General features: G+C 41.6%; 1 protein-coding gene across 2 annotated transcripts; it reads right to left on the bottom strand.

The window, feature by feature from the left end:
* Positions 1–530: 530 nt before the first annotated feature.
* On the bottom strand, positions 531–23730 carry FAM133B (family with sequence similarity 133 member B). 2 transcript variants are annotated; one of them, XM_084858846.1, is made up of 11 exons: positions 23617–23730; positions 18466–18563; positions 15537–15615; positions 13564–13638; positions 13346–13378; positions 12841–12909; positions 9568–9663; positions 9020–9067; positions 3605–3700; positions 3132–3176; positions 531–2460 (listed from the first exon to the last, which is right to left on the bottom strand). In XM_084858846.1, exons 1-11 carry the CDS (start codon positions 23638–23640, stop codon positions 2374–2376), a joined length of 750 nt encoding a protein of 249 aa, XP_084714972.1. In that variant the 5' UTR covers positions 23641–23730; the 3' UTR covers positions 531–2373. The 2 variants fall into 2 exon arrangements, with proteins under 2 accessions (XP_084714972.1, XP_084714971.1); XM_084858845.1 differs by lacking the exon at positions 23617–23730 and having other exon boundaries at positions 18466–18679.

Genomic DNA, 23730 nt, shown 5'->3' with positions numbered 1-23730 from the left:
CTTCCAACAATAATAGTAACACATTTCTTTTTATCTTTCCAGTAGCCTAAGGTGTTTTTCCCCCTCCTCCCTACTTATTTGCTTAACAGGAAGCTGAAGCAAGCATGCATAACACAGTTTCAGCACTGCTTCACATAAAGAAGCAAATGTGGAGAGCCAAAGCCTATGAATGGTCCCATAGTACGTATATACAGAGCCAGTGTAGTGTAGTGGTGAGAGTGACGGACTGGGAGCCGGGAGATCCGGGTTCTAGTCCCCACTTGGCCATGGAAGCTCACTGGGTGACTTTGGGCCAGTCACAGACTCTCAGCCCAACCTACCTCACAGGGTGGTTGTTGTGAGGATACAACGGTGAGGAGGAGGATAATGTAAGCCGCCTTGAGTTCCTTGCGAGAGGGAGAAAGGCGGGGTATAAATGCAATAAATAAATAAATAAATGGTGGTACACTTTATTGCTGAAGAAGCTGAAGAAATACATGTAAGAATAGTTAGACATACACACATTCTCACACACAAAATCCAGAAACAAATAGAGTTTTAAAACGTATCTTTACTGAGTGTCTGGCAGTAATTTTGTATACCAAGACATAGTTGCATAATAGGTCTGCCACTGAACTTGCGTAGAGTAAAATCAGCTTCAATATGAAGCTGTTTGATATCATCCCCTCAGCTTTTTACATGCTAAATATCTTCAGCAAGTGTGCATTTAAACATAAGCATGAATGCAATATGAACTATTACTTATAAGTAATGCTGCATGTGGAACATAATTTAAAAAACCAGTGATTACAACTGTATTCCTCTATTGGTAATTTTAAAATGGTACAAAATCATGCAGAACATTAATTCTAAATACCTTAATGACAACTCAAATTTAAAAAAAAATGTTTGCCAGAAAAGTTCAGTTAAACTCAACACCACCTCAAATAATGGTAATGCATATTACTAGCACAGTACTCAGTATTATTTTTATTCAATGGGGGTAATATCCTCACGTTTTGGATGCAAGCTATGCTACCGTAGGTTAGTGTTGTTGCTCACCCCAGCAGAATATACTACATGTCCAGAATAAACTGAGAGCCAAACTAGATGGGAATGGGTAGCCACATTTATTGCCTGCCCTGCTCACATATAAAGCAAGGGATGGGGCAGGGTCTAATTTTTACAGTAAAGATGGTGAGTGTAGCTGAGCCCTCTCCCTCCCACCTCTCAGCCCTCCCCCAAGCTTTGCTACAGGCACTTTTCTCCCAATCCAGCTCCAATACCAGAAGTGAACCGGGAACACAAAGAAGCATGGTGGGGAAAGCTATCACATTCACCTCCCCTCAGCCTTGCACACTTATGTTACAAAAATTAGACTCCCCATCTGCCCCCCTCCCCAGCCTTATATGTGAATGGGGCAGCTACCTAAACAAACGTGGCAGCCTGTCATGTCTCCCTTTGCCTTAATTATCAGCACAACTGCTTTTCTGCAACTTCCATTTACTTTAGTGAAGCCTGCACAGGAAAGTCCCCAGTGGATTCTACTCCATTTTCAGAAAGAAAAAGGCAGCAGAAAGTACCCTTGGAGGCACAGTGACAGTATCAGCAAACACTACTGCTTTTGGCAAGGATCAAAATACACTCTCTAATCTGTGAGAGCACGAGTACCCAAAAAAGCAAGAGCAAAATTATATTACAGGTATCTACAAAAGTAACATTTGGATGTGTCACTGGCATGTTTCTGTTTTTTAAAATGGCATCAGTAGTAATGAAATGTCACAAGTGGTGCTATGTTATGTTCACCTTTGAAGAGGAATTCTGCAAATTTCTTCATAACAGAAAATTAAACTTCTTCACCAGTTTTTTAAAAAGCCCTAATTCAGCTTTTGCTGATGGGTACATGAGCCCTGATGCATATACAGGGCATCCCTGTCCACAGCTGCTGCCCCATATCTTATAGCAGATGGAGACAAACCGCATGCACAGTTCTTTGTATGTGTGAATAGATTTCTTTCATTACAATGTAAGGGGACTCCTGGATACCGGGGCTACATATCCGCATCAGAGAACATGTAAAAACCCTAGAATGGGCAAACCCTTTTTGTATCAACCCAATTTCACACTGCTGCTGTATCATTTAAACCATGTGCAGGACTTATTTTGAAACATTTAACACCAGCTACTGGGGGTGGGGGGAGAGGGGTACTACATATATATTAAGCATCAGGCAACAACAATGGCTATTTCCAGCCCAATGGCACTGGGCAAGCTGAAAGTCTAAAATATTAACACACAGGAGAGCTCATGCAGTTGGTAGTTTGTCATAATTTTCACAGTTGCAGTTCTCTCTAGTCTCATTGCACTTTTAAAAAGAAAGAGTCTTGATTGATGTTATTCTGAGTGAGAACTTGAGCTAGCTGTCTTCTTTTTCTTCTTTTTTCCATGTTTCTTGTGCTTCTTTCGCTTTTTAATTTTCTCCTTTAAAAATGTAAATATCAGAAACAAGCTCAGGATACTGAAAGCAATTTAATTCATCTTCCAGCTAAGCATAAAGTATTTTCAAAGGAAGGTTAACCAAAGCCATTTCAACATTTTATTAAGACCATCCAAGTACAGTAACATACCAGGAAGATTCAGCCAGGGGGGCTTTGTTTACATAGGACATAGTTTACCAGTAGTTCTTTTGCACACGTGAGGCCCTAACTTAAATCCCTGACATAACAGATAACAAATCTCAGGAAAATCTCTGTAATAAATGGTCTGATTCAATATAAGTTAGTTCTTTTCATCCAAATTACCATCCTAGGACTAACATATACAGTCGTGACAAAGAACTATTGGGTTAGATCCAGATTTAGTCACACTTCGAGTAGACCCACTGAAATCAGTGGGACAAGAGTCTGTCATAACTAACTTTGTCCCATTGATTTCAATGGGTCTACTCTAAGCATGACTAAATATAAAGCCATTCATTGCATACACCAACTCAGCCAGCCAATTCTGCTCTTATTTATGATGATATACTAAAGTCAGAGAAACTCCCAGAGCAACTGAGAAGGGGATGTTTGTGCCAGCACATGTTTATGCTGATCTAAAATTTAGAAGAAATGCTTTCTACGAGTTTGTGTATAGGCAGGACAAATGCTTACATTTTTCTCTTTTTCTTCACCGCTTTTCTTCTTTTTTGCTTGTACCTAAGTGAAAAGGGGGGGTGGGGGGAGAATGCTGAAATACAGAGAGAGACAACACTACAGTACCAATACTGCATAGTAACTATGTGGAGAAATTTCACCCTCTTTCAAATATGCAGTAATCTCCAATTTTCCAATTATAATGGCTGCTATCCTGCACATTCCTTCACAGTCCCTAATTCTTTTCAGGGGCAGGACAGCGGCTATACATGTGCCGCAATTTAAAAGACAATAACAACCATACAAGTACAGTCTAGGCTTATATAGGTGGGAAAAATCCTGTCCTGCTGATGTGGAATCTTCATTCACACTCACCTGGAGCAGCACATATTATGGGGAAATTGTTCCCATACCTCTGCAGGTGCATGTCAATGAGGCCTGAACTTGCTAAATGTTTTTATATTATCTCTGGGCTTTATATGCATACCAACCTCATCTGTATGCTCAGATTCTGAGGAGGAATCCGACAATGACAAGCCATCCCCACGATCTGTTTTTTTCCTTTTCCTACCAGGGCTCTTGGTATCCTATAGTAGATAAAACCTACATTTTATATACTGGCAAATCAGAGGCCTATATTATGGTCACCTGAGTTAATCCCCACATCAAAGTTTGCATCTGAACATGTATTATTTTGATTTATCAATGAGTGATGGGACTATAAGCTAAAAATCATAGCTAAAACCTGAAAGAGAGGGCAAAATATATTTATGTGTTGTCTAACTCTAGTTTCATCATAACTGATAACATTTTGTGAGTGAGAGAATCAGTGGAATGCATAAATGAAGTTCATTTATCTGAGAAAAAAGCATGGCAGGAAATGGTTACAACAGATATAATGGGGAATGGAATAAAGAAAGCCCTGGGCAAGATGGAGTTAATGGAATTTTCTACTCAGCGAACATATGGCTTGAGAGGTTCCATACAAAACCTAGCACAGCTCCACATAACATAAAAGTGAACTAATATTAGTCCCTGAAATAGAAGTTGTTTATAAGAGAGTCTTTAGAGGTTTCATTTACACTGTCATGGGAATTCAACCTGATTCTTGCTTCCTAGAAACTCCATGCATACAGCTGCTTGTCTATGTGAAGTATGAAGATATAATAAGCATGCTACATATATAAGTAAAGGATCATCTCACTTTAGATGGCCAGATGTTAAGCTGGTTTAAATATTAGCCAGTATAATTATGATATATTATTGATTGCTTTCAATTAACTGCAACACTATTTTATTTGTTTATTTAAACATTTGTATCCCGCCCTATATCATTAAGATATCAGGGCGGCACACAGATTAAATCAATTTAAGTGGTATAAAACAATAAATAATTTAAACAGCTAAAAACATATTAAATACCAGTTAAAATCTAAAACAATAAAACAGTTAAAATAGTATGCTACTTTAGGGATGCATTTAGCCCTCAAAGGCTTTGGTAAAAAGCTATATTTTTACTTGGCGCTGAAATAAAATTAATGTACATGCCAATCGGGCCTCCAAGATGAGGGCATTCCACAACAGGGGTACCACAGTAGAGAAGGCCCTCTCCCACATCCCACCATAGTGTATGTCTCGCACTGGTGGGACACAGAGGAAAGCCCCCCCCCCCCCCCCAGATCTCAGTCCTCAGGCAGGCATATATAGGGAGAGGCGTTCCCTCAAATATTGAAGTCTCAAGCCGCTTAGGGCTTTAAATGTTATCATCGGCACCTTGAATTGCAACTGGAAATGTATTGGCAGCCAGTGCAATTCCTTTAAAACTGGTGTTATATGATCTTTATGAGCTGTTCCAGTCAGCAGCCTAGCTGCTGCATTTCGCACTATCTGCAACTTCCAAGTCGTCTTCAAGGGCAACCCAACATAAAGTGCATTGCAGTAGTGTAATCGGGAAGTTACCAGCATATGCACTACTGCAGCTAGGTTATCCCTGTCCAGGAAAGGCCACAGCTAGCAGATCAGCCAAAGCTGGCCCCAAGTACTCCACCTGAGGCTCCAGAAACAGGAACGCATCTAGGAGTACTCCCAAGCTACGCACCTTCTCCTTCAGGGGGGCTGCAACCCCATCCAGGACAGGTAGCTTACCCAATTCCTGGACTCGGGAACCACCAATCCACAGAGCTTCAGTTTATTGACTCTCATCCAGCTTATTACAGCCTCCAGACACTGGTCCAGCACCTTCACCGCCCCAGCTGACTCCGACGACAAGGAGAAGTAGCGCTGAGCATCATTAGCGTACTGGTGGCACCCCACCCCAAAACTCCTAGTGACCTCACCCAATGGCTTCATATAGATGTTGAACAGCATGGGGGATAGACTAGAACACTGTGGTACTTAATAGCCATGGGGTAGAAAAGGAATCCCACAATACCATTATCTGGAATCAGCCCTGCAGGCAGGAGTGCGCCCATCCTGCAGAGCCAATCCAGTAAGATACCATGATCAATGGTATCAAAAGCTGCTGAGAGATCCAGGAAGATCAACAGGGTAGCACTCCCCTTGTCTTTCACCCGGAATACGTCATCAGCCAGAGCAACCAAGGCCATTTCAGTGCTATACCCTGGCCTGAAACCAGACTGAAATGGGTCCAGATAATCAGTTTCCTCCAAGAATGTCTGAAGCTGCCCAGCCACCACACACTCAAGCACCTTGCCAAAAAGGGAATATTAGCAATGGGGCAATAGTTCTCACATACCTCTGGGTTCAGGGAGGTCCTCTTCAGGAGAGGGTGCACTACAGCCTCTTCCAAGGCGGCAAGCACCACCCCTTGACAGAGTGAAGCATTTACCACCCCCTGGACCCATCCAATCAATTCACCCCTGCTAGATCGTATTAGCCAAGATGGGCAAGGGTCAAGTTTACATGTGGTGGGACAGACTGATTCAAACATCTTGTCCACATCATCTGGCTGCAACAACTGAAACTGATCCCAGGAAACACAATGGAACACTGGACACCTCCACAGACTGTGATAACTGTGGCATCAAGTTCTGACTGAATACAAGCCACTTCCTCCTAGAAGTGCCTAACAAATTTATTACAGCAAATGACCAAGGGTTCCAATCTCAATTTCTCTGAGCCTAAGCCAGATCCCAACAGGCTCTTCACCATTCGGAACAATTCTGCTGGGCAACATTTCGAGGATGAGATAATAGATGTGTAATAAGATTTTTTTTGCCATCCTCACTGCCGCATAATAGGCACAACAAAAAGTCTTTGCTAATCTTTGATTGTACTTGCTCTGAGACCTACGCCACCTGCACTCTAGTCGTCGTCCAGCCTGTTTCATTGCCTGTAGATCTTCTGTAAACCAAGGTGAATTACAGGCTCCACAGCACCGGAGTGGGCGCTTGGGAGCAATTGTATCGATGGCCTTTCCCATCTCACCATTCCATAGTGAGACCAAGGCCTCGCCCAAACTGCCAGCCCTATCAGCCAGAAAATCTCCCAGAGCATTCAGGAATCCATCGGATTCCATAAGTCTCTGGGGGTAGACCATCATAATCAGTCCCCCACCCCTGCAGGGAGGATCTGCTACTGCCAAACCAAACTTCACAAGGAAATGATCTGACCATGACAATGGGCTTGTTGGAAAAAAAAACCCCAAACCAAATCATCCCCCATCCGCTCAACAGCAAAAATCAGGTCCAGGGTATGCCCTGCCACATGTGCTGGGCCAGTGATGTACTGAGACAGCCCCATGGTTGTCATGATTGCCATGAATCCCGAGCAGACCCTATCAAGATAGGGATTTTCAACATCAACAAATAATAAAACCACCTTAAATTTCAACAATTTTAAAATAAGCCATTTAAAATCTAATATAATAGTATCAAAGTTCCGCTGCAATGAATGGGAAGTGAGGTTTGGAGAGGATCAATTCCTAGTGGATCAGTGGTGGGAGGCCATTGGTGGGATTTTGGACCTCAAGATGTTGAAGGCCCCCAGAACCACAGTCCTAGGGTTCTCCAGCACCACCTCCGAGACCTCCGAGACCACCTCAGCCAGCTCACGTAGAGAAACTGCTGGGCGGCAGTGTGGGCAGTACACCAGCAGCATACCTGTTGTCGCTTTGGCCCAACACAAGATACAGACCCTCAAAACTGGTGTTAGGATGGATGGGTTTCCTTGTGAGGGAGAGGGAATCGTTATGGATAATGGCAACTCCTCCCCACCTCACCCCCACCCCTTCAATCTAGGTTGGAGTTGCGCTAAATACCCAGGTGGACAAGCGGAGACAGATCCACCCTGCCCAGCTCATCCACCCAGGTCTCAGTAATACACACCAGGTCAGCCCCTTCATCCACAATCAAGTCATGGATGGTAATTGTGTTATTATGGACCTACCTGGCATTCAGAAGTTATTCTCTCTCTCTCTTTCTCTCTCTCTCATTTTCCCTGTGCACGTGCATGCCTGTGTGTGTGTGTGTGTGTGTGTGTGTGTATATATATATATATATATATATATGTGTGTGTGTGTGTGTGTATGTATGTGTGTGTGTGTGTGTGTGTGTGTATATATATATATATATATATATATATATATATATATATATATATATATATATGGAGAGAGAGAGAGAGAGAGGAAGAGGAAGAGGACAGAGTAAGAGACCCATCTGCTAGCAGCAGGGCCTTTTCAATAGTGATGCCAGTGTTGTAGAATGCTCTCTGCAGAGAGGTCTGCAAGGCCTGATTGGGCTTAATTTTCTTAGAGTGTCATGCTATGCATGTTTATTCAAAAGTGAGTCCCACTATGTTCTTGCAGGGCTTACTCTGAGATAGGCTGCAATCCTATACATACTTTAGACCCATCTCGACAGCTCTGGTGCTATTACTTAACAGTGATCTCTAGTTCTGCAACGCTGCTGTAGGAATTATATTTTTAAGTTTGCTGCTGTTTTTGTACTTTTGTAATACTGATTTTTTGTACTGATACAATTTGAAATTAATAGACGATAATGTAAGCTGGTTTGTGTTTGATGAAGAAAAGAGAGAGATAAATTATTAAAATAATACTGCCCATCACCAGTAACCTCTTGCACGCCTGTTTGCGAGCCATTAGCTCAGCTGCTGTGATGTCATGGAATGTTCGTAAATGTTCTGTTTAGGCTGAACGTGTTTCCAATTAGAATCTTGGCAATATCTGCAGGTTCAATTATGATAATGAAAGGTAGATTTTCCTAGGGAAAATCTCACTAAAAGCTCAGGGGCTGGCAAAGCTGTGCACGGTCAGACAGGGAAACGAAGTAAAAAGGAACAATGGATGTGATGAGCTGAGGAACTGGAACTTAAGAGTAGTATAAATGGTGGAGAAAAACACCTGACAGAAGGGAGGATGGAGTCAAAGGAAGCTGAAACAAGGCACCAATGAGAAGGAAGCTTGGGGAACCTTACACAAAGTCTATGGCTGGGAAGAACCTTATGAGGACACTGTTGGCAGGAAGGGAATGGCCAGGCAAGAAAGCTAAAATGGAGTGAATGCTGCTCATGATTTTCAGTAATCACCCAAATATTTCACTATAAGTCTTTTCTATAACAATTTACAAAGTTACTATTTACAGCCAGATTGATGTATGGATCTGGAGGTCACTTTTTACAATTAGATGTGCATAGTAACTACTGCTACTGAATATCAATATTGCTAATTTCAGAGATTTTATGAACAGGTGAGCACCTAGCAATGCTCATTGGCATCAGAAAAAATCACTTGGTTTTGGGAAATCTACCTCCAACTGTGAAAGGAACACTTCTGAAAAATCTAGATAATCAAGTTTCAGTTGACAACGGCCCTGAAGTATGAGTTCTACACAAATGTTAAGCCTTGCTGTATAAGAGTATTTTACCTTTTCTCTTTCATTGTCTTCCTTTGATCTTTTATTTTTTAAGCTGTCCTAAATTTGAGAAAAAGTAGTAGTAGTTATGCTTTAAAAGACAGCATTGATTTTAATCACTGACAGCACAAGGGCTATCTGAAGTTTAAACATTTTCTATAATGATAGATACACTTATTGTAGAGCTAACAATTATTGGTACTCTGGAAGTCAGATGTTCAGAACAAAGCTTGCAGTAAAACATAAACTGATGCTTTATCATTGTTGCAGTATAGAGGTTAGGGCTGTACTTAGCTGGCCAGCATCTAGGCCACTTTGGGAGCAAAGCGAATAGGCCAGTCTAGAGCAAAACATAGAACAAGGGGGGCCCAAATCTCATTCTCTCTCTCTCTCTCTCTCTCTCTCTCTCTCTCTCACACACACACACACACACACACACACACACACTTCCTGCCACCAGCACACTCTTAACTGACCCTGAGGATTTCAGTCCATGAAGGAAGTCAGGGATATTAAGACTTTATAAGGTATCTTTCAAAAATTCCAATATTACACTTTACCTTGCTGTCCGATTCAGAACCTGAACTAGAGCTTTCAGATGATTTCCGTGAGGTGCGATACCTTTTCTTTCTTCTCTTTTTCCCTTGTTTCTTATCCTGGCCACAAATATTTTAAGAAAATGGTTTGATTTTGTTCACAGTAAATTGTTATCTAGTATTGAACATAAATATTGATACATAAACATGTATTCCTATAGATTAGCTACAGGTATGGCTGAAGCTTATACAAGTCCCTCACACTGTTTTCTTCATTCAAACCAAGATGAATCCAATGCTTTTTTTTTTACAATTTTGTTTGCCCAATAACACTTAGTTGTCCAATAATGTTTTATAGTTCTTGCCTCAATGATTCAACTCAAAGCTCAAAGAGGCCATGAAAAAAAATCAAATAACTTCAAGCAAGCATTCTTAATCTGAAATGTAACAATGAAAATTATGCAGCATTTAAAAATATACTTAAGCTGCAATCCTATATACATTTACTTGGGAGTAAGTTTTATTGGACACAATGGCGCTTATGTCTGAGTAGACACATACAGAATTGCACTCTCTCACCCAGCTCACAAGTCACAAACAACCTACGGTTTGTTAACAATTGGTTATTAATAATAAAGTGGAAATGAGTGAGCATGCAGCTGCCTAACTGCCAGCTCCTGCTGAATTAAACAACTCAGGGATGCTCTAGTTGTTTATCATGATGTTTGAACCCAGAATTGGAGGTTGTTGGGGAAAGGAACAACCCAGACTTGTAATCCAAGAACAAAGATGGGTTATAAATCTGGGTTGTAACCCCAACAATGTCCAATTCTGGGTACAGACATCACGATAAACAAACCCTGTGTAGCCATGACATGTGAACCAGTCCATTTAGTACAATTCAATAGTTGCCTTCTCAAAAGTTCAATGGAGTTTCTTCCCAGGTAAGTAAGCATATGCTTGCAGCCATAATATCAATAAAAAGGATAAACATCTAGGTTGGACCAACCTGAACAATTACTATATTGATCCAACAAAAAGTAAAAGCTAAACCATTTTGGATCCTATTTTTCTTACTTTGGAACCACCATCTCAACCAGGCTCAGGAAATGAATGCTCTTGGTAGAGTTGTAGTCCTTAAAGGGCTCTGCTGGAACGAGACCTGTTCCCTTAACAGATACTTGCCTCAGCACAGTGGTTTGATGCTTATGCCAGCTTTTTATGCCAGCTCTGCTGATTTTCTGTTTTGGTAGATTGCCTCCAAAGGCTAAGGAGTAAATGATCTCAGTTTCTAAACAGAGTTCTTAAGACCTTCAAACTCCATTGTCTGTACTCTTTTTGTACTCTCTCTTTGTCAATTAACAGTGCAATCATTGTTTAGGCAAAGAGCCAGATAGGGCTTGCTTTATACTTCACAATTCTGTTCTACATCAAGCCAAACTGATGCTTTACATGGCCATCTTGGTATTAAAAAAGCCTCAACAGCCAGTTCTTCTCTGTTAGGGAGCATCAGGAAGAGGTGATCTTAGTGGAGAAGTGACCAGTGGAGGAGAGGGTGCTTACTTCTTTCCTAACACCTTTCCACAGAGACTCCTTTAACCCACTTTTCTCCCAGCTGGGGATCTATACTCATGTTTGTCACATACACAAGTTAGAACCATGGATAGGGAAATAGCAGATGGTGGGATTGCAGGGGATAAGCGGCGGGTGGAGAAAGGGTGAAAAACCAGCACAATGTGCTGCTTCTCCTTTGCAAATCACCCCATCTAATGTCACTCTGCAGAGAAGAATCAGCCATTGGGGCTTTAGTACAGGAACTGGCTATGTAACAGACTGTTTTGTCCTGAGCCCTCTTCTAAAACTTTTGCAGCGCTCCAGAATATCTTGTCATCTTGAGAACAAGAATCAATGCTCAATGTTCAATCCTGCAAGGATGCTCAGGGCTGTCCACACTTATGTGCATCAGTACAACTTGAAGGCCCTCAACAACTCAAACACAAGTGCTCTAGAAATTCAGTCATCTTCTTAATCAATGCACTGCCTTGACATCACAGCTTCAATTCTCCCAACAAAAGTGTGCATTTTTCAATGGGTCTTTATTTAAATAACTGTTTCTGCTTTCCCATTCAAAAATAGCCTAAGTAATTTCAATTGAGACAGGCACAAAGTTTTATACCCTCCTGCTAAACACAGGATCTCCAACCCAGCAATTCTGATGACATGAATGCAAGGGGCTTTTTACCGATTTTTCCAAACTTCAACACCCTTTCCCCCCTCCAATGTTGGGTGTGATTGTGCAAAGCCTCCTGTTATCTTACCCAGCTGGGAGGAAGTCAGAGAATATACAAAGAAGGACTTTAGCAAAGCCAGTAGAAGACCCTCCCCACAGATGGGAACCATTATTTGGATGAAATAGATGGGATCCATTGTCAGGCAATGGCTGAGAACCAAGAACCCATGCATAGTGGCAGCTCTCCATGCCATGATCATGGTCAATGGGTTGGATCCTGAGTTGCCCTTCTGCAAACAGAAAGTCTCCTTCCTTTCACAGAAGGGTCTGCAATCCAGTGGAAGTTTGTGCTAGAGCAGGGGTGCAGAACCTTTTAGCCAGGGGGCCAAATTGCATTTCTGAGATGCTCTCGAGGGCTGCATTCCAGGGGTGGGGTCAGAAATACAAATAATCACAGCAAATTTTACCTTAAAAGCTCTTACTTCCAGTAACTAAGCCTTAGGAGAGGCTTTTCAAGTTTTTAGACTGGGGAAAAGCTGCACAAAACTGGGGAAACCACCCAACAGTTGGTATTTGGGGGTGAAGGTGTGGGGCCAGGGGAAGGGCCTTCTGGGAAACACCAGAGGGCTGAATTTGGCCCCTGGGCCTGAGGTTCTGCACCCCTGTGCTGGAAGAAGTGGGAGAAGAAGAGGCCATCCCCCTTCCCGTTGCAACCCCCCACACCACCTCCCATGCTGTTCTGGAAAGTCCTTAACCCACTGGAGCAGATTTTCAGGGGGTTGCAGGGGAAAAGGGAAATGGGAGAAAGTTGCTCTCCCCCTCTTCTGCCAGGAGCGAGAGTTCCACTTACAGGAATTTTGGATCTAAGACAGTGTATTTAGCCCTAGGATGTTAGATGGCATGAAAAACTGTTCCTTAAAAGACTGCTTTCATTCCAATGAAAATGACTTATTTTGGGAGTTGGTATCATTCACTATTCAAATATAAACTATACATCAAAATGTTAAGATGAAAAAAAGCTGGCACAAGTTTATAGAAAGTTACATTTGCAGGAACAGCATTCTTACCTCATCTTCAATATCAGAAGAACTGCTGGAAGAATCAGAGCTTGATGAGGAAGAGGAAGATGGAGACAACTTGACCAAAGACAACAAAATGTAAATTTGTGAGATGCAGAATTTGTTAGAGAAATACAAAAATGAACAGGATGTGGCCCACGAAGAAGGAGCAAGTCCCTAGATTCACAATTACTGTCTTGAATTCCAAAAGAAGAATTCCTGGGAGATATTAACTAAAGCTGTACCAACTGGACTTAAAAACATTAAGTATCAGAAACAATATGAACTTCAGCACACTCCGGGAGAGAGCGGAGGACAGGAAGGCCCGGCGTGCTCTGGTCCATGGGATCACGAAGAGTCGGACACGACTTAACGACTGAACAACAATTAGAAACAAGATATAAAAACCACTTTCTAAAAAAACCCAATTTTTCTCCATAGATAAGTACTATAATGGTCTTAAGTTAAAATGTGTATCTACATACAGGTTGAAAAAAATGAAATCTTTGCTCACCCTACTGGATTTCTTCTTCTCTTTTTTCTTTTTCTAAAGAGGGAACCAATTGACCTTGAGTTAGTACATTCATGTGTGTGTCACCAATGAAGTGAGGAATCTACCTGTTATGATGTGTTGTTTGGCAATAGCTGTAATACTGCACTTGTAGCGAAGACAATCACAACAGGAAAATCCAGACTCCATTGTCTTTGCATGAATACACTAAAGGTGCTTACCTCTTTCTTTCTTGAAGTACTCTCGCTTCCACTTAACAATTTCTCCCTGTGTTTTTCCAGTTCTTTTTTCCAGTTCTGAAAGACATTGAAAGTAATCATGGGTAATTCTCAAATAGCCTTTGTTGCCCTCTATTCACAACACTAATAAGTATTCTTTCTAGGGGTACCCCGACCCTAAGATTATCTTCAGTGGCCCTACTTTGGGTGCCTGCACTAAATAAGATGAGGCAGGTGGCTACTGAAGAGAGGGCTTTTTTGGTGTGGAATGCTCTTCCCAGAGAGGTTCACCTGGCGCCTACACTGTGGTCTTTTTGGTGCCAGGTGAAGACTTTTTATTTTCCCAGACTTTTTAGTTGTTCAGTGTTGTTTTTAAATATGTGTTATTGTGTTCTTAGACCATTCACTGCTTGTTTTTAGTCTGGTTTTATTCTGTTGTAAAACTTTTAAAGGTTTTATATTATATTTTATCATGTTATATTTTAGGGCTTTAATTTTTGTGATCCTCCCAGAGAGCTTTAGCTGTAGGACGGTACAGAAATGTAATAAATAAATAACTGTTGATTCATTTGGTACAATTTGGTTGCAATCCTATACTCACTTACCTGGAAGTAAATCTCACTAAATTTAATGGGGCTTACTTCTGAGTAGACACACCTAGGACCGCATTGTTAGTTTTCATTGCTAGTGGTGGTCAGAAATACATACAGCCCAGCCAGAAGAATCAGGCAATAAATTAACATGCTTTACCCAAATACATCTCTAGTTACTTGCACTGAAGTATTACATACAAAACATTTTTGCTCTGTGTATTAGATGTCTCACACAGAGCAGGTGGGCAGCTTTCCCCACTTAACAAATACTAAAGTGTCCAGTCAAGGCCATGGAGATGGGCAACATTACAGACTATATGACCCCAAGTATTGTCTACTCCGACTGGCAGTAGTTCTCCAAGGATTCAATCATGGCTCTTTCCATCCCCCATTCCTGAGCCATTTTAAGTGGAGGTGTGGAGATTGCATGGTTGGAATGTAGAAAGTGCTAGGTTCAATCTAATACAGGCTTTCCCTAGAGAGCTCTTCCACTGTTCAGCAGCCCACTGAACAAGCTCTGAGAAGTAAATAAAATTATAAAGGGATGAGTGACAATGAGGAGAAATTAAGCCATGGAGATAAAAAAAATCAAGAAGCTCAAAACAGGGCAACATGAAAGAACGGATTTCCAAAACTGTGTTTTTCATATCAGTTAATTAATCTAGCGCTGTCTGGATCTGCAGTCAAGAAAGACTGCACGGTAACAAACACTGAAAGTTGACTCCTCATGTCATCTGGTATTGGTTCTTATCACTTGGTGCACATTTGTACCTAATTGGGATGTTCCTTTTGCTAATTAAGTGTAAAAAAAAAAAAGGCTTTGTCTGCACATTATTGGGCTAATCTGGTTGTCCCTAGGGACGTGAGTTTGTGATACCATTTCTGTTACCCTTTCTTGGTTCTTCCCCTTTTCCTCTGTTTTAAAGTTCTGGACGTGAACTGTTATACTTGCAGATAGTGATCGCCTTATGATGGGAGCCATAAGCCAGGAGCACTGACAAAGCTGTTAATTATTACAACACACCATACACTTTGTCTCCATTGAACTTGAATGAATTTTAAAGGGATTTCAGAATCTGAGCTTCACATTTTTGTTCTTGCTGGGCAGAACTACCTACAGCTGCAAGCAGTTTGCAAAATGGAGGCCCCGCAAACTAGAAGCTACCACTTTTAAGGTAAAGTAATATTGAGTGAGAATAGTGGACTGACAAGGGACTAGATAAGCAACATTTTCTATCACACTGCTATGGTTTTTAAAAACATGCGGAAAGAGGACAGAAGGCTGGGATAGGGTATTCCTAAAGTTAATTTCATTATGCTACTGATGGTAGAGTAGAAAATCTAAGCAATCCATCTACATATAAAGTTAACCAAATAACAAACCTCATTCATCCTTTCCTCAAATTCTGCTAAGGCCTTGGAACCCTTCTTCTTCTTTTCTAGTTGTTCTTTTACTTCTTCCCTTTAGCGAAAAACAAACTCATTTATAAAAATCTACAAGCTGTCCACCTGCAAATTCAACAAATGTAAAGTATAGACTTTGTTTGCACGTAACACATTCAGCAGCAAATTGTGAGTTAATTAACCCATGAATTGCAGGGATGTGTGCTGCATGAGAACCGCTTCCACTTTTCAGCAACTATCTATGAATGCTGCATTTGTAGGTTGTTAATGAAAACTGGAAGTGACTCGTACACCGTATGCATTCCTGGAATTCATGGGTTAATTAACTCATGATTTGCTCCTAAACCCCGCTGTTACATGCAAACAGCCCCACTAGCTTTGATCCTAAGATAAATTAAGGAAGTCCACAGAAGGAACATTTACTGTCCTTTTCTCACCTCTTCAGCCATATCCCTACAACAGCTTCTCTGGATGGTTTGTGTACTTGGGGTAGCATCCAGTGTTAGTCCTACTTAGAGTCGACCCACTGAAATGAATCAGGCAGAGGTTAGTCATGACTATCTTAACTTCCACTCATTTCAGTGGGTCTACTCTAAGTATGACTAACACTGGATGTTACCCTTGGACTTTCAAAAAGCTGTTGACAAAATCTCTCTCCAGCAGCCGTAGCAGTTATGAGGTAAGAGAAGAGGTCCTCTTAAGGAACAGTAACTGGTTAAAGAACAGAAAGCAGAGGGTAGAAATAGACAGTTATTCTAATGGAAGGATGTAAAAAGTGGGGTCCCCAAGGATCTGTACTTGGATTGGTACTTTTTAACTTGTTCATAAGTTCTTTGGATTTATCTGGTGGCCAAATCTGCTGACCACACCAAATTATTTATGGTGGGGGGGGGGGTTTCCTTTGCTGGAAAAGGTGCAGAAAAGGACAACCAAAATGGTCAGGGGGCCAGAGCAACTCCTGTACAAGGAATGGTTAAAATGTTTGGGGCTATTTAGTTCAGAAAAGAGGTATATAAAATTACGCATTGTGTGGATAAAGTGGATACAGAAAGATTCTTCACCCTCATAATACTAGAACCTGGGATCATCCTGTGAAGCTGAATGATGGGAGATTCAAGACAGATAAAGGGAAGTGCTTCTTCACACAGTGCATAGTTAAACTATGGAATTCACTACAAGATGTGGTAATGGTTGCCAACCTGGACAGATTTAAAAGAGGATTAGACAAATTCATGGTGGATAAGGCGATCAATGGCTACAAATCATGATGGCTATATATTACTTTTTTAAAAATCTTGAATAAACTGCAATTTTCCATTGCATCTGAACTCAAGAAACTGTGGTTTATTCTAACTGTGGTTTGTTAACAAACCAAGATTGAATCTATGGTTTGATCCTGGTTTGTTAGAACAACTACTGTTAGAACAAACCACTGCTAAAATAGCACCGCCACAGGATCAGAGGCACCATGCCTCGGAATACCAATTGTTGGAGAACAGTGGGAAAGGACTACTGCCTTCATGTCCTGCCATGTCCATAGGCATCTGGTTGGCCACTGTGGGAAACAGGACTAGATAGGCTTTTGGTCTGATCCATCACAGCTCTAATTATGTTCTTAATTTCTGTGGGAGGAGGGGCTCATGAATAACATAGGATGGGTTGCAGTGGGCTGCTGGAAAGGAGGGGGGATGGGAAACTTTCCTTCCATGTATTTCCTTAATTAAGTTAAATTAACTTAGAATCAAAGCCATAAACATGAAGTATATTTGAAAATTACAGCCCAACCCTAGCAATATTTACATAGAACATGTCCCATTACTTGACTGTAAGTATATATGATTCAGATTGCGATCTTAATGCTATTAAATGTAGTTTTGGGAAATGGCTCCTAAAAGTATTCATGGACAAATTTACTATATTGTTTTAGAAAATGGGACTCCTTGGAAACTGTGAATTCACCTTACAAAACTGGTTCAGATGTAATGTTAAACCATGTTTTTGCTATGAGGATAGCAAGCCTCAGGCTCCTGCCTGGGCTTTCTTCTCCCCTTTCCTGCATGAGAGAAGGAGATTGAAAGCTTCTGCTTTCGGTTTGAATGAACTGCAGCCTCCTGTTACAACTACATTTGGGAAACTTGTTCTAACTATTCAAGCTTTTAAAAATGTAAGTTTCAATTTCCTTCCCCCCCACACCTGAAAAGGTGTGGGGCAGGGGAGTGACTGAACCCAAGGTTCACTGCAACTCATTCTTGGAATGCTAAACTTTGTGTGCTTACACATGTGCTGGATCAGAGCAGTTGCCTACAAAACTAAACCTATTTAGTTACAAAAATCATAATAGTTTCAGTGGGAGTCACTCTACCTATTATTGGATGCATTCACATGTAACACTAAACCTTAGTTTGTTACTGCGTTTCAGAGCCCCAGGCTCGTGAGCTCCTCCTCTTCCTCTGGCACACCCAAAACAAGATCAGAAGCATTTGCTTCTATTTTCAACTATGACTTGTCATTATGTCTGAACTGGTACAGCAGACTGTGTTTCGTTTTAACTATGGCTTGTCTGAACAAGCCAACTTAATGATCCTGGCCTGTTCAGATAAACCAGTTAATACTAACTGCAGTTCCTGATTTGGACATAACAACAAACAGCTATTAGCTGAAAACAGAATAAAAAGTTTCCAATCTCTTCCCTGAGGCTGCACCAGGGGAGAAAGAGGAGAGGGGAAGGGGGAACTCATAAGACCAAGGCTCATACACATAATGTTAAACTATGGTTTAGCATTACATGCAAATCAGACCATTGTGTTTGGGACACGAGGAACCCACACTACAGAAGTACCCTATAGATTCTCTTTAATAACACAAAGGGCTCTTATAAAAGGAGGAAAGTCATCATTTCCATACATACCATGTTGGTCGTGGTCTGTTCAAGTAGTCTTGTATGGTAGGTCCCGAAGATGGAGCAGGACCTCGTGATCTAGCCATTGCTATGGGATTCATATAAGCCTTAAAGGTGACAAAGTAAAGTGACATAGAAGAGTCATTCCACTTGGGGGCCCTTACAAACAACACACCTACTTCTTATTCATGGAGGTAAATATAAGCCCCTTAAAAATGGTCTTCTACAGGGATCTGGCCAAACCACAGAAGACAACAAGTTGACAGACTTATTTAAAGCCTAGGCAAGCGGGGGGAGAGACACTGTTATAGTAATACGTTTTGGCAAGTCCAGTTGCTCGCTGATACTTCCTGCCTCCTCTCTGATCATTATAAAGAGTGTTGGTTTTTAAATGGAGCACACACTACATCCCACATAGTTATTATAGCCATTTCTTTAGCCATGTTAAATGTGTTGGCTGTTTTCTATAGCCTTATTTTCTGGCACAGCAGAAGCTGTATACATTCAGACCCTGGAAATCATACTGCTCAAAAAACACTGGCACACAACCATGACAGGAGAAATGAGGGATAATATTTACAGCTTAGGTGAATTTTGAAAGCACCATCTAACTAAGTAATATTCAACATGTGGCTCACAGAAGTCTTTTATAAGTAAACTCTCTTTCACTTATCCTGCCAACAGTTCTGTGACAGAGATCATTGATTGCCCCCAGATAATGGAAAGGTTCTGACTTGCTCCAGGCTACTAAGGAAGAAAATGCCCTGGTTCACACATAACCTTGGGTTTATTAGGCCAAGAACAAATGTCGTGCCCCCACACTCCTTCCTCCTCTTCTTTCTTCCATTCTCTCTTGCACCATAAGTCAATACTTCGGGGTGGGGGAGCATTAAAACTACAATTCCCCATAACATCTAAACTACAAAACTGCATTGAACAAGACCAAAGAAACTGATATAATTGGGGGGGGGGGTTAGGGGGGGTATTTTACTATACCCAGACCATATTCAAATGCATTTTGGGGTAGTAAAATGTCCCCATAACAAAGGCATATTTGTAGTTACAGAAGAAGTGCACTTAATTCTGCTTACTTGTATCATAGGGCATTTTTATCTCAATGGAGCACAAAAAAAAGCACCCAATGGCCAAAAAAACAAACATTTCTTGTGGGTAGGGGATGGTTGTCCCAGCCTCATTTTAGTTTTCAGAAAGAAAACTCTGTAGGGGAACTCAACCCTGACTCCCTTGATCTGTTTTTGGTGGGTTTTTGTTTTTACCCCAACACATATTGACAAATAATACCTAACAACCAAGGATTGGGGGGGGGGGGCATATTTTGTGCTTTTTGTATACAGCAAGAAAACTGTGAAGGGTGAATGGCTGACATGTGGAGACATTGTTTACTGCCATGCAGATAACAAGGTAGACTTTCTAGAGATTGTTAAGTCTATTTCTGTGTAAATTCTTCAGTGAAAAGTTTTGGATAGAGATACCCACATGACAGGGGAAAATTTACCCACATTGTTGGATGAAACCTCAGAAGTATTGAATTAGAGTGGAAGAGAGAAAGGAGGAGGAAAGACGGAGCTCAGCGACTCACCAAATGAAGTGAGGTGGGTGGCTACTAAGGAGGGGGCCTTTTCCGTTGTGGCACCCTGGTTGCAGAATGACCTCCCCAGAGAGGATTGCCTGATGCCTATGTTGTGGTCTTTTCGGTGCCAGATGAAGACTTTATTTTCCCAGGCATTTTCGTCTTTCAATTTCTCTTGTTTTTAAACATGTTACTGTATTTTAAACCTTGACACTACTGCTGATTTTTATTTTGGTTTTATACTATAGTTTTTATGTTTCATTGTGCTGTATTTTATAGTTTTAATTGTTGTGAACAGCCCAGAGAGCTGGTTTAGACATTAGGACTATATATGCTCTCCCCTATTTGCCAGGTACAGTCCCTATTTTCTTGAATCTGTCCCAAGTAAATCACTGAGGAACAGTGTGTATAGTGTGTATAGGATTTTTCACTATAGTTATTTATTTACAGCCCGCTTTTCTGCTTATATGGCATTCTGAGTGACTCTACAATATAAAGAAATACAAAACAAAGAATACGTATCAAAAACCAAAAAAAATACATTAAATAAACTAAAAAGTAGCAATTCAACATGTGGTATACAAGACTGACAGCACTAAAACAAAAGAAAAATGTTTTTAGCTTAGAGTGAAAAAAAGGCAAAGAGGGAGCCTGACTGATCTCCACAACAAGGAAGGTATTCCAGAGTGTGGCACCACTACTGAAAAGATCCTGTCTCTCATGCTCGCTTGCCTAATGGTGCAGGAAGTTGGCACAGAGAGCAAGGCCTCCAAAGCTCATGTTAGGGCCTAGAAAGGTCCATTTGGGAGGAGACACTGGAGGCTATGGAACAGACATTCTAGAGTTCTGCTTAACTACAGTTGATGTTCCAGTTCAATAATTCCTTTTGTCTTTTTCGACACCCGTGTTACACTATTAGCCATTCCTATATCAGGGGATGGGGATCAGATGACAGGTCAGCTGTGCACTATGAAACTATGTCATCTGTTTTAAGTGTGCTGTGTGTTATTCTGCTGAATCCTTTGAAGGTCGCTTCACACCTTATGTTTTTTAGTTATACACTTAAACATAGATCTTAATTGTGTGTAAACAAAATCCCATGAGCATGGGGATTAAGGATTTAGAGCAGAGAAAGGGTGTGTGTGTGTGTGTGTGTGTGTGTATGCTTAACCCTTTCCTTGCTCACTGCTTCTCCTCTCTAAATCACACACACCCTTGCAGCTGCTTCCCACCTTCCCATGCAGTCCCAAACATGTGTTTTCCATGGTTGGAAAGTTGTGGGGGAGCATTTGAAGTGAAGCAGTGGCAAGTGAGCAGTGAAAACGTTCAGTGTCCCTGCCTCCAACTCTAAATGGTCATCTCTCGAGGTGGCTTTTTTCTATTATTTTTGTTAAAGTCTGGGTTTTACATTTGCATGTAATATTTAGCAAGGCCCTGATGTGCAAATGTATGTTTGCAAATACATATACCACGTAGGTATATTTGTCAAGAAGACGGAATCCCTACTGGATGTACCCTTGGTGGCAGACCCACATTGCTATGTAATTTATGAAAACACCCCTAAGTTCTACTTGAACTATTTCTTTACCCACATTATTCTAATACACTCACTATTTAATACAGTCATCATTGTTTCTTATGTATATTGCTAAACGAGCATGATTGACCTATAAGACCCACAAGATCAGCCCAAGATGGCTACTAATACAAAAAAAAATCTCTTTGGGGTGGGGATACTTTCCCTCTTACTCCACTGTCTTGGGCGCAATCCTAAGGGGATAAGCAGCTGCCTCCAAACTTGCCCATCCAATGCAGGGCAGGAGAAGCACGGAGGGGATCGTTCCTTCCACACTTCCCCTACCCTGCATCTGTGGCTAGACAGCCGATTTCAGCTGCTTAGCCGTGGGAAGGCGGAGCACGGGAGGAGGCTGTGGATGTGTTGTACCGGCAATTACGCCTTCCTCGCCCCGGAACACCCCGTTTTGACCACTCTGCGCTCCTCTTCCAAGCGCGGCGCGTGGGGCCGTTCCACACCGCCTGCAAGGCAGCACAGAATGGGAGAAAGGTCGGTTCCCGGAAAACCACATACCCTATGGCCGTCTAGCCACTGACTAGAGGCTATAGGATTGCTCCCTCTCTGGTTTAAAGTACTACAGGCTCAAATTAAGTCTGGGGGAAGAGTTATATGATGTGGACAAGCTCTAATCAAACAAATGGAGTTCTGTATTTGGACAGTGCTTGACTTATACAAAATTGGAATTTAGCCTGCCTTACTCTATCTGTGCCAAAAGTCACATTCAGAACTTTAGCACAATCCCATAAGGGTTACCACCTATTATACAGAATCTGAGGAATCTGTGTGATCAGCTAAGTTTTAACATCAGATCTCAGAAAGTAACCTCAGCTGGTTTACAACTATCTGCATTTACCTAGCAAAGGAAGATTACTTTGCAAAAATCACTAACACTTTTCCTCCTGAGACACCTTTGAACATTTCTATGATAACGTAAAAAGTGTGAGCATGCACTTTTCCAGTCTGTGCTAATAGCAACAAATGCCTCAACAGCAACTTCATGGGATGTAATTTTTGCTTAGGACAGTTACAGACATCATTAGAAATTCATGCTTTGCACTCAGGTTTGAGTGCCTTCTTTAACCAAAGCAGCAGGGGCAGATTATCAGACATAGCAAATAAGGATCAGCACAAATTCTAAGCGTGTTCTTGAAGGCCACAGCAGGATTCTCAGGTGCCTTTATCATTCTCTCCCTCCCTATGTCTTTTACTCCACAAGATATTTCATTATCTCTGTAGAAAGAAAGAAAGAAAGAAAGAAAGAAAGAAAGAAAGAAGACAGCACACCTTTTAAATTCAACCACATCACCCACTCTTTTTGATGTGGTGATCTGGCAAGCTTAGAGTACTAAAACCCCAAAAGGTGAAAAGCACCATAGACAAACAATGGAATTAAATATTCAAGTGCAATACAACATTAGAAGCAGATTTTCTTTACATTATGAAGGGCCTAATGCACAGGATCACTTGAGAATAACAACAACAACCCTCGTACAAAGTCACAAAACGTCCCTATGAAGAACCCCTTGTTAAATTTCATTCCTGTCACATAACAATTAAACCTGACAATCCACCAGATTCACCTGAACTCTGGGGCCCAGGCTACTTACTATCTGCTACTTGCCTTCGAGTCAGGGAAAGTTATTTTGAACCTACTTCCTCCAAAGACACCTCAAACCCCCAAAAGCAACACACACCCCCACACACACACACGAAAAGGCCACGAGCCCATCAGAATTAGGACAATTTTTAAGAGCTCATTCTCGTTTCACCAGCTGAGAGTGAGGAAAGGTTTGCCGTGTGTCTGACAGACACAGCTTATCCCCACATACCCCGACCCCGCAAAACCGAACAGGCGATCGCCTAACCACAACACCCGCCAACTTCACTCCCAGGTCCACCATCCCCACCTAGTTCAGTAGGAGCGGCTACGGCCCTTTCTCAAAAGGCTTGCAGCCTCAAGCAGGCCTCCACGAGAGCGGCCTGGCTTACTCACCACCCGGTTATCCCTCTTCCCCATGGCGTGCAGAAGCCCCGGCACCCACTCGGTCAGAATCAACCCGGCCTAGCTGCAACCCTCTTCTCTGCTACCCGTCAAGTTTTTAACATC

This window comes from Heloderma suspectum, chromosome 5, assembly GCF_057233095.1.
Source record: "Heloderma suspectum isolate Gila_16-S chromosome 5, 16-S_ref, whole genome shotgun sequence".
NCBI lineage: Eukaryota > Metazoa > Chordata > Lepidosauria > Squamata > Helodermatidae > Heloderma > Heloderma suspectum.
The sequence above is the reverse complement of the archived record's forward strand: the minus strand, read 5'-3'. Positions and strand labels throughout refer to the sequence as shown.

Excerpts from the sequence above, each read along its gene's own strand:
- FAM133B (XM_084858845.1), bottom strand. The coding sequence starts at position 18,590 with ATGTCACTTTACTTTGTCACCTTTAAGGCTTATATGAATCCCATAGCA. Across the intron at positions 12,910-13,345 it reads AGAAGAAGAAATCCAGTAGG|TTGTCTCCATCTTCCTCTTC; the intron begins GTGAGCAAAGAT and ends TCTTTGGTCAAG. Across the intron at positions 3,177-3,604 it reads AATCTGAGCATACAGATGAG|GTACAAGCAAAAAAGAAGAA; the intron begins GTTGGTATGCAT and ends CTTTTCACTTAG.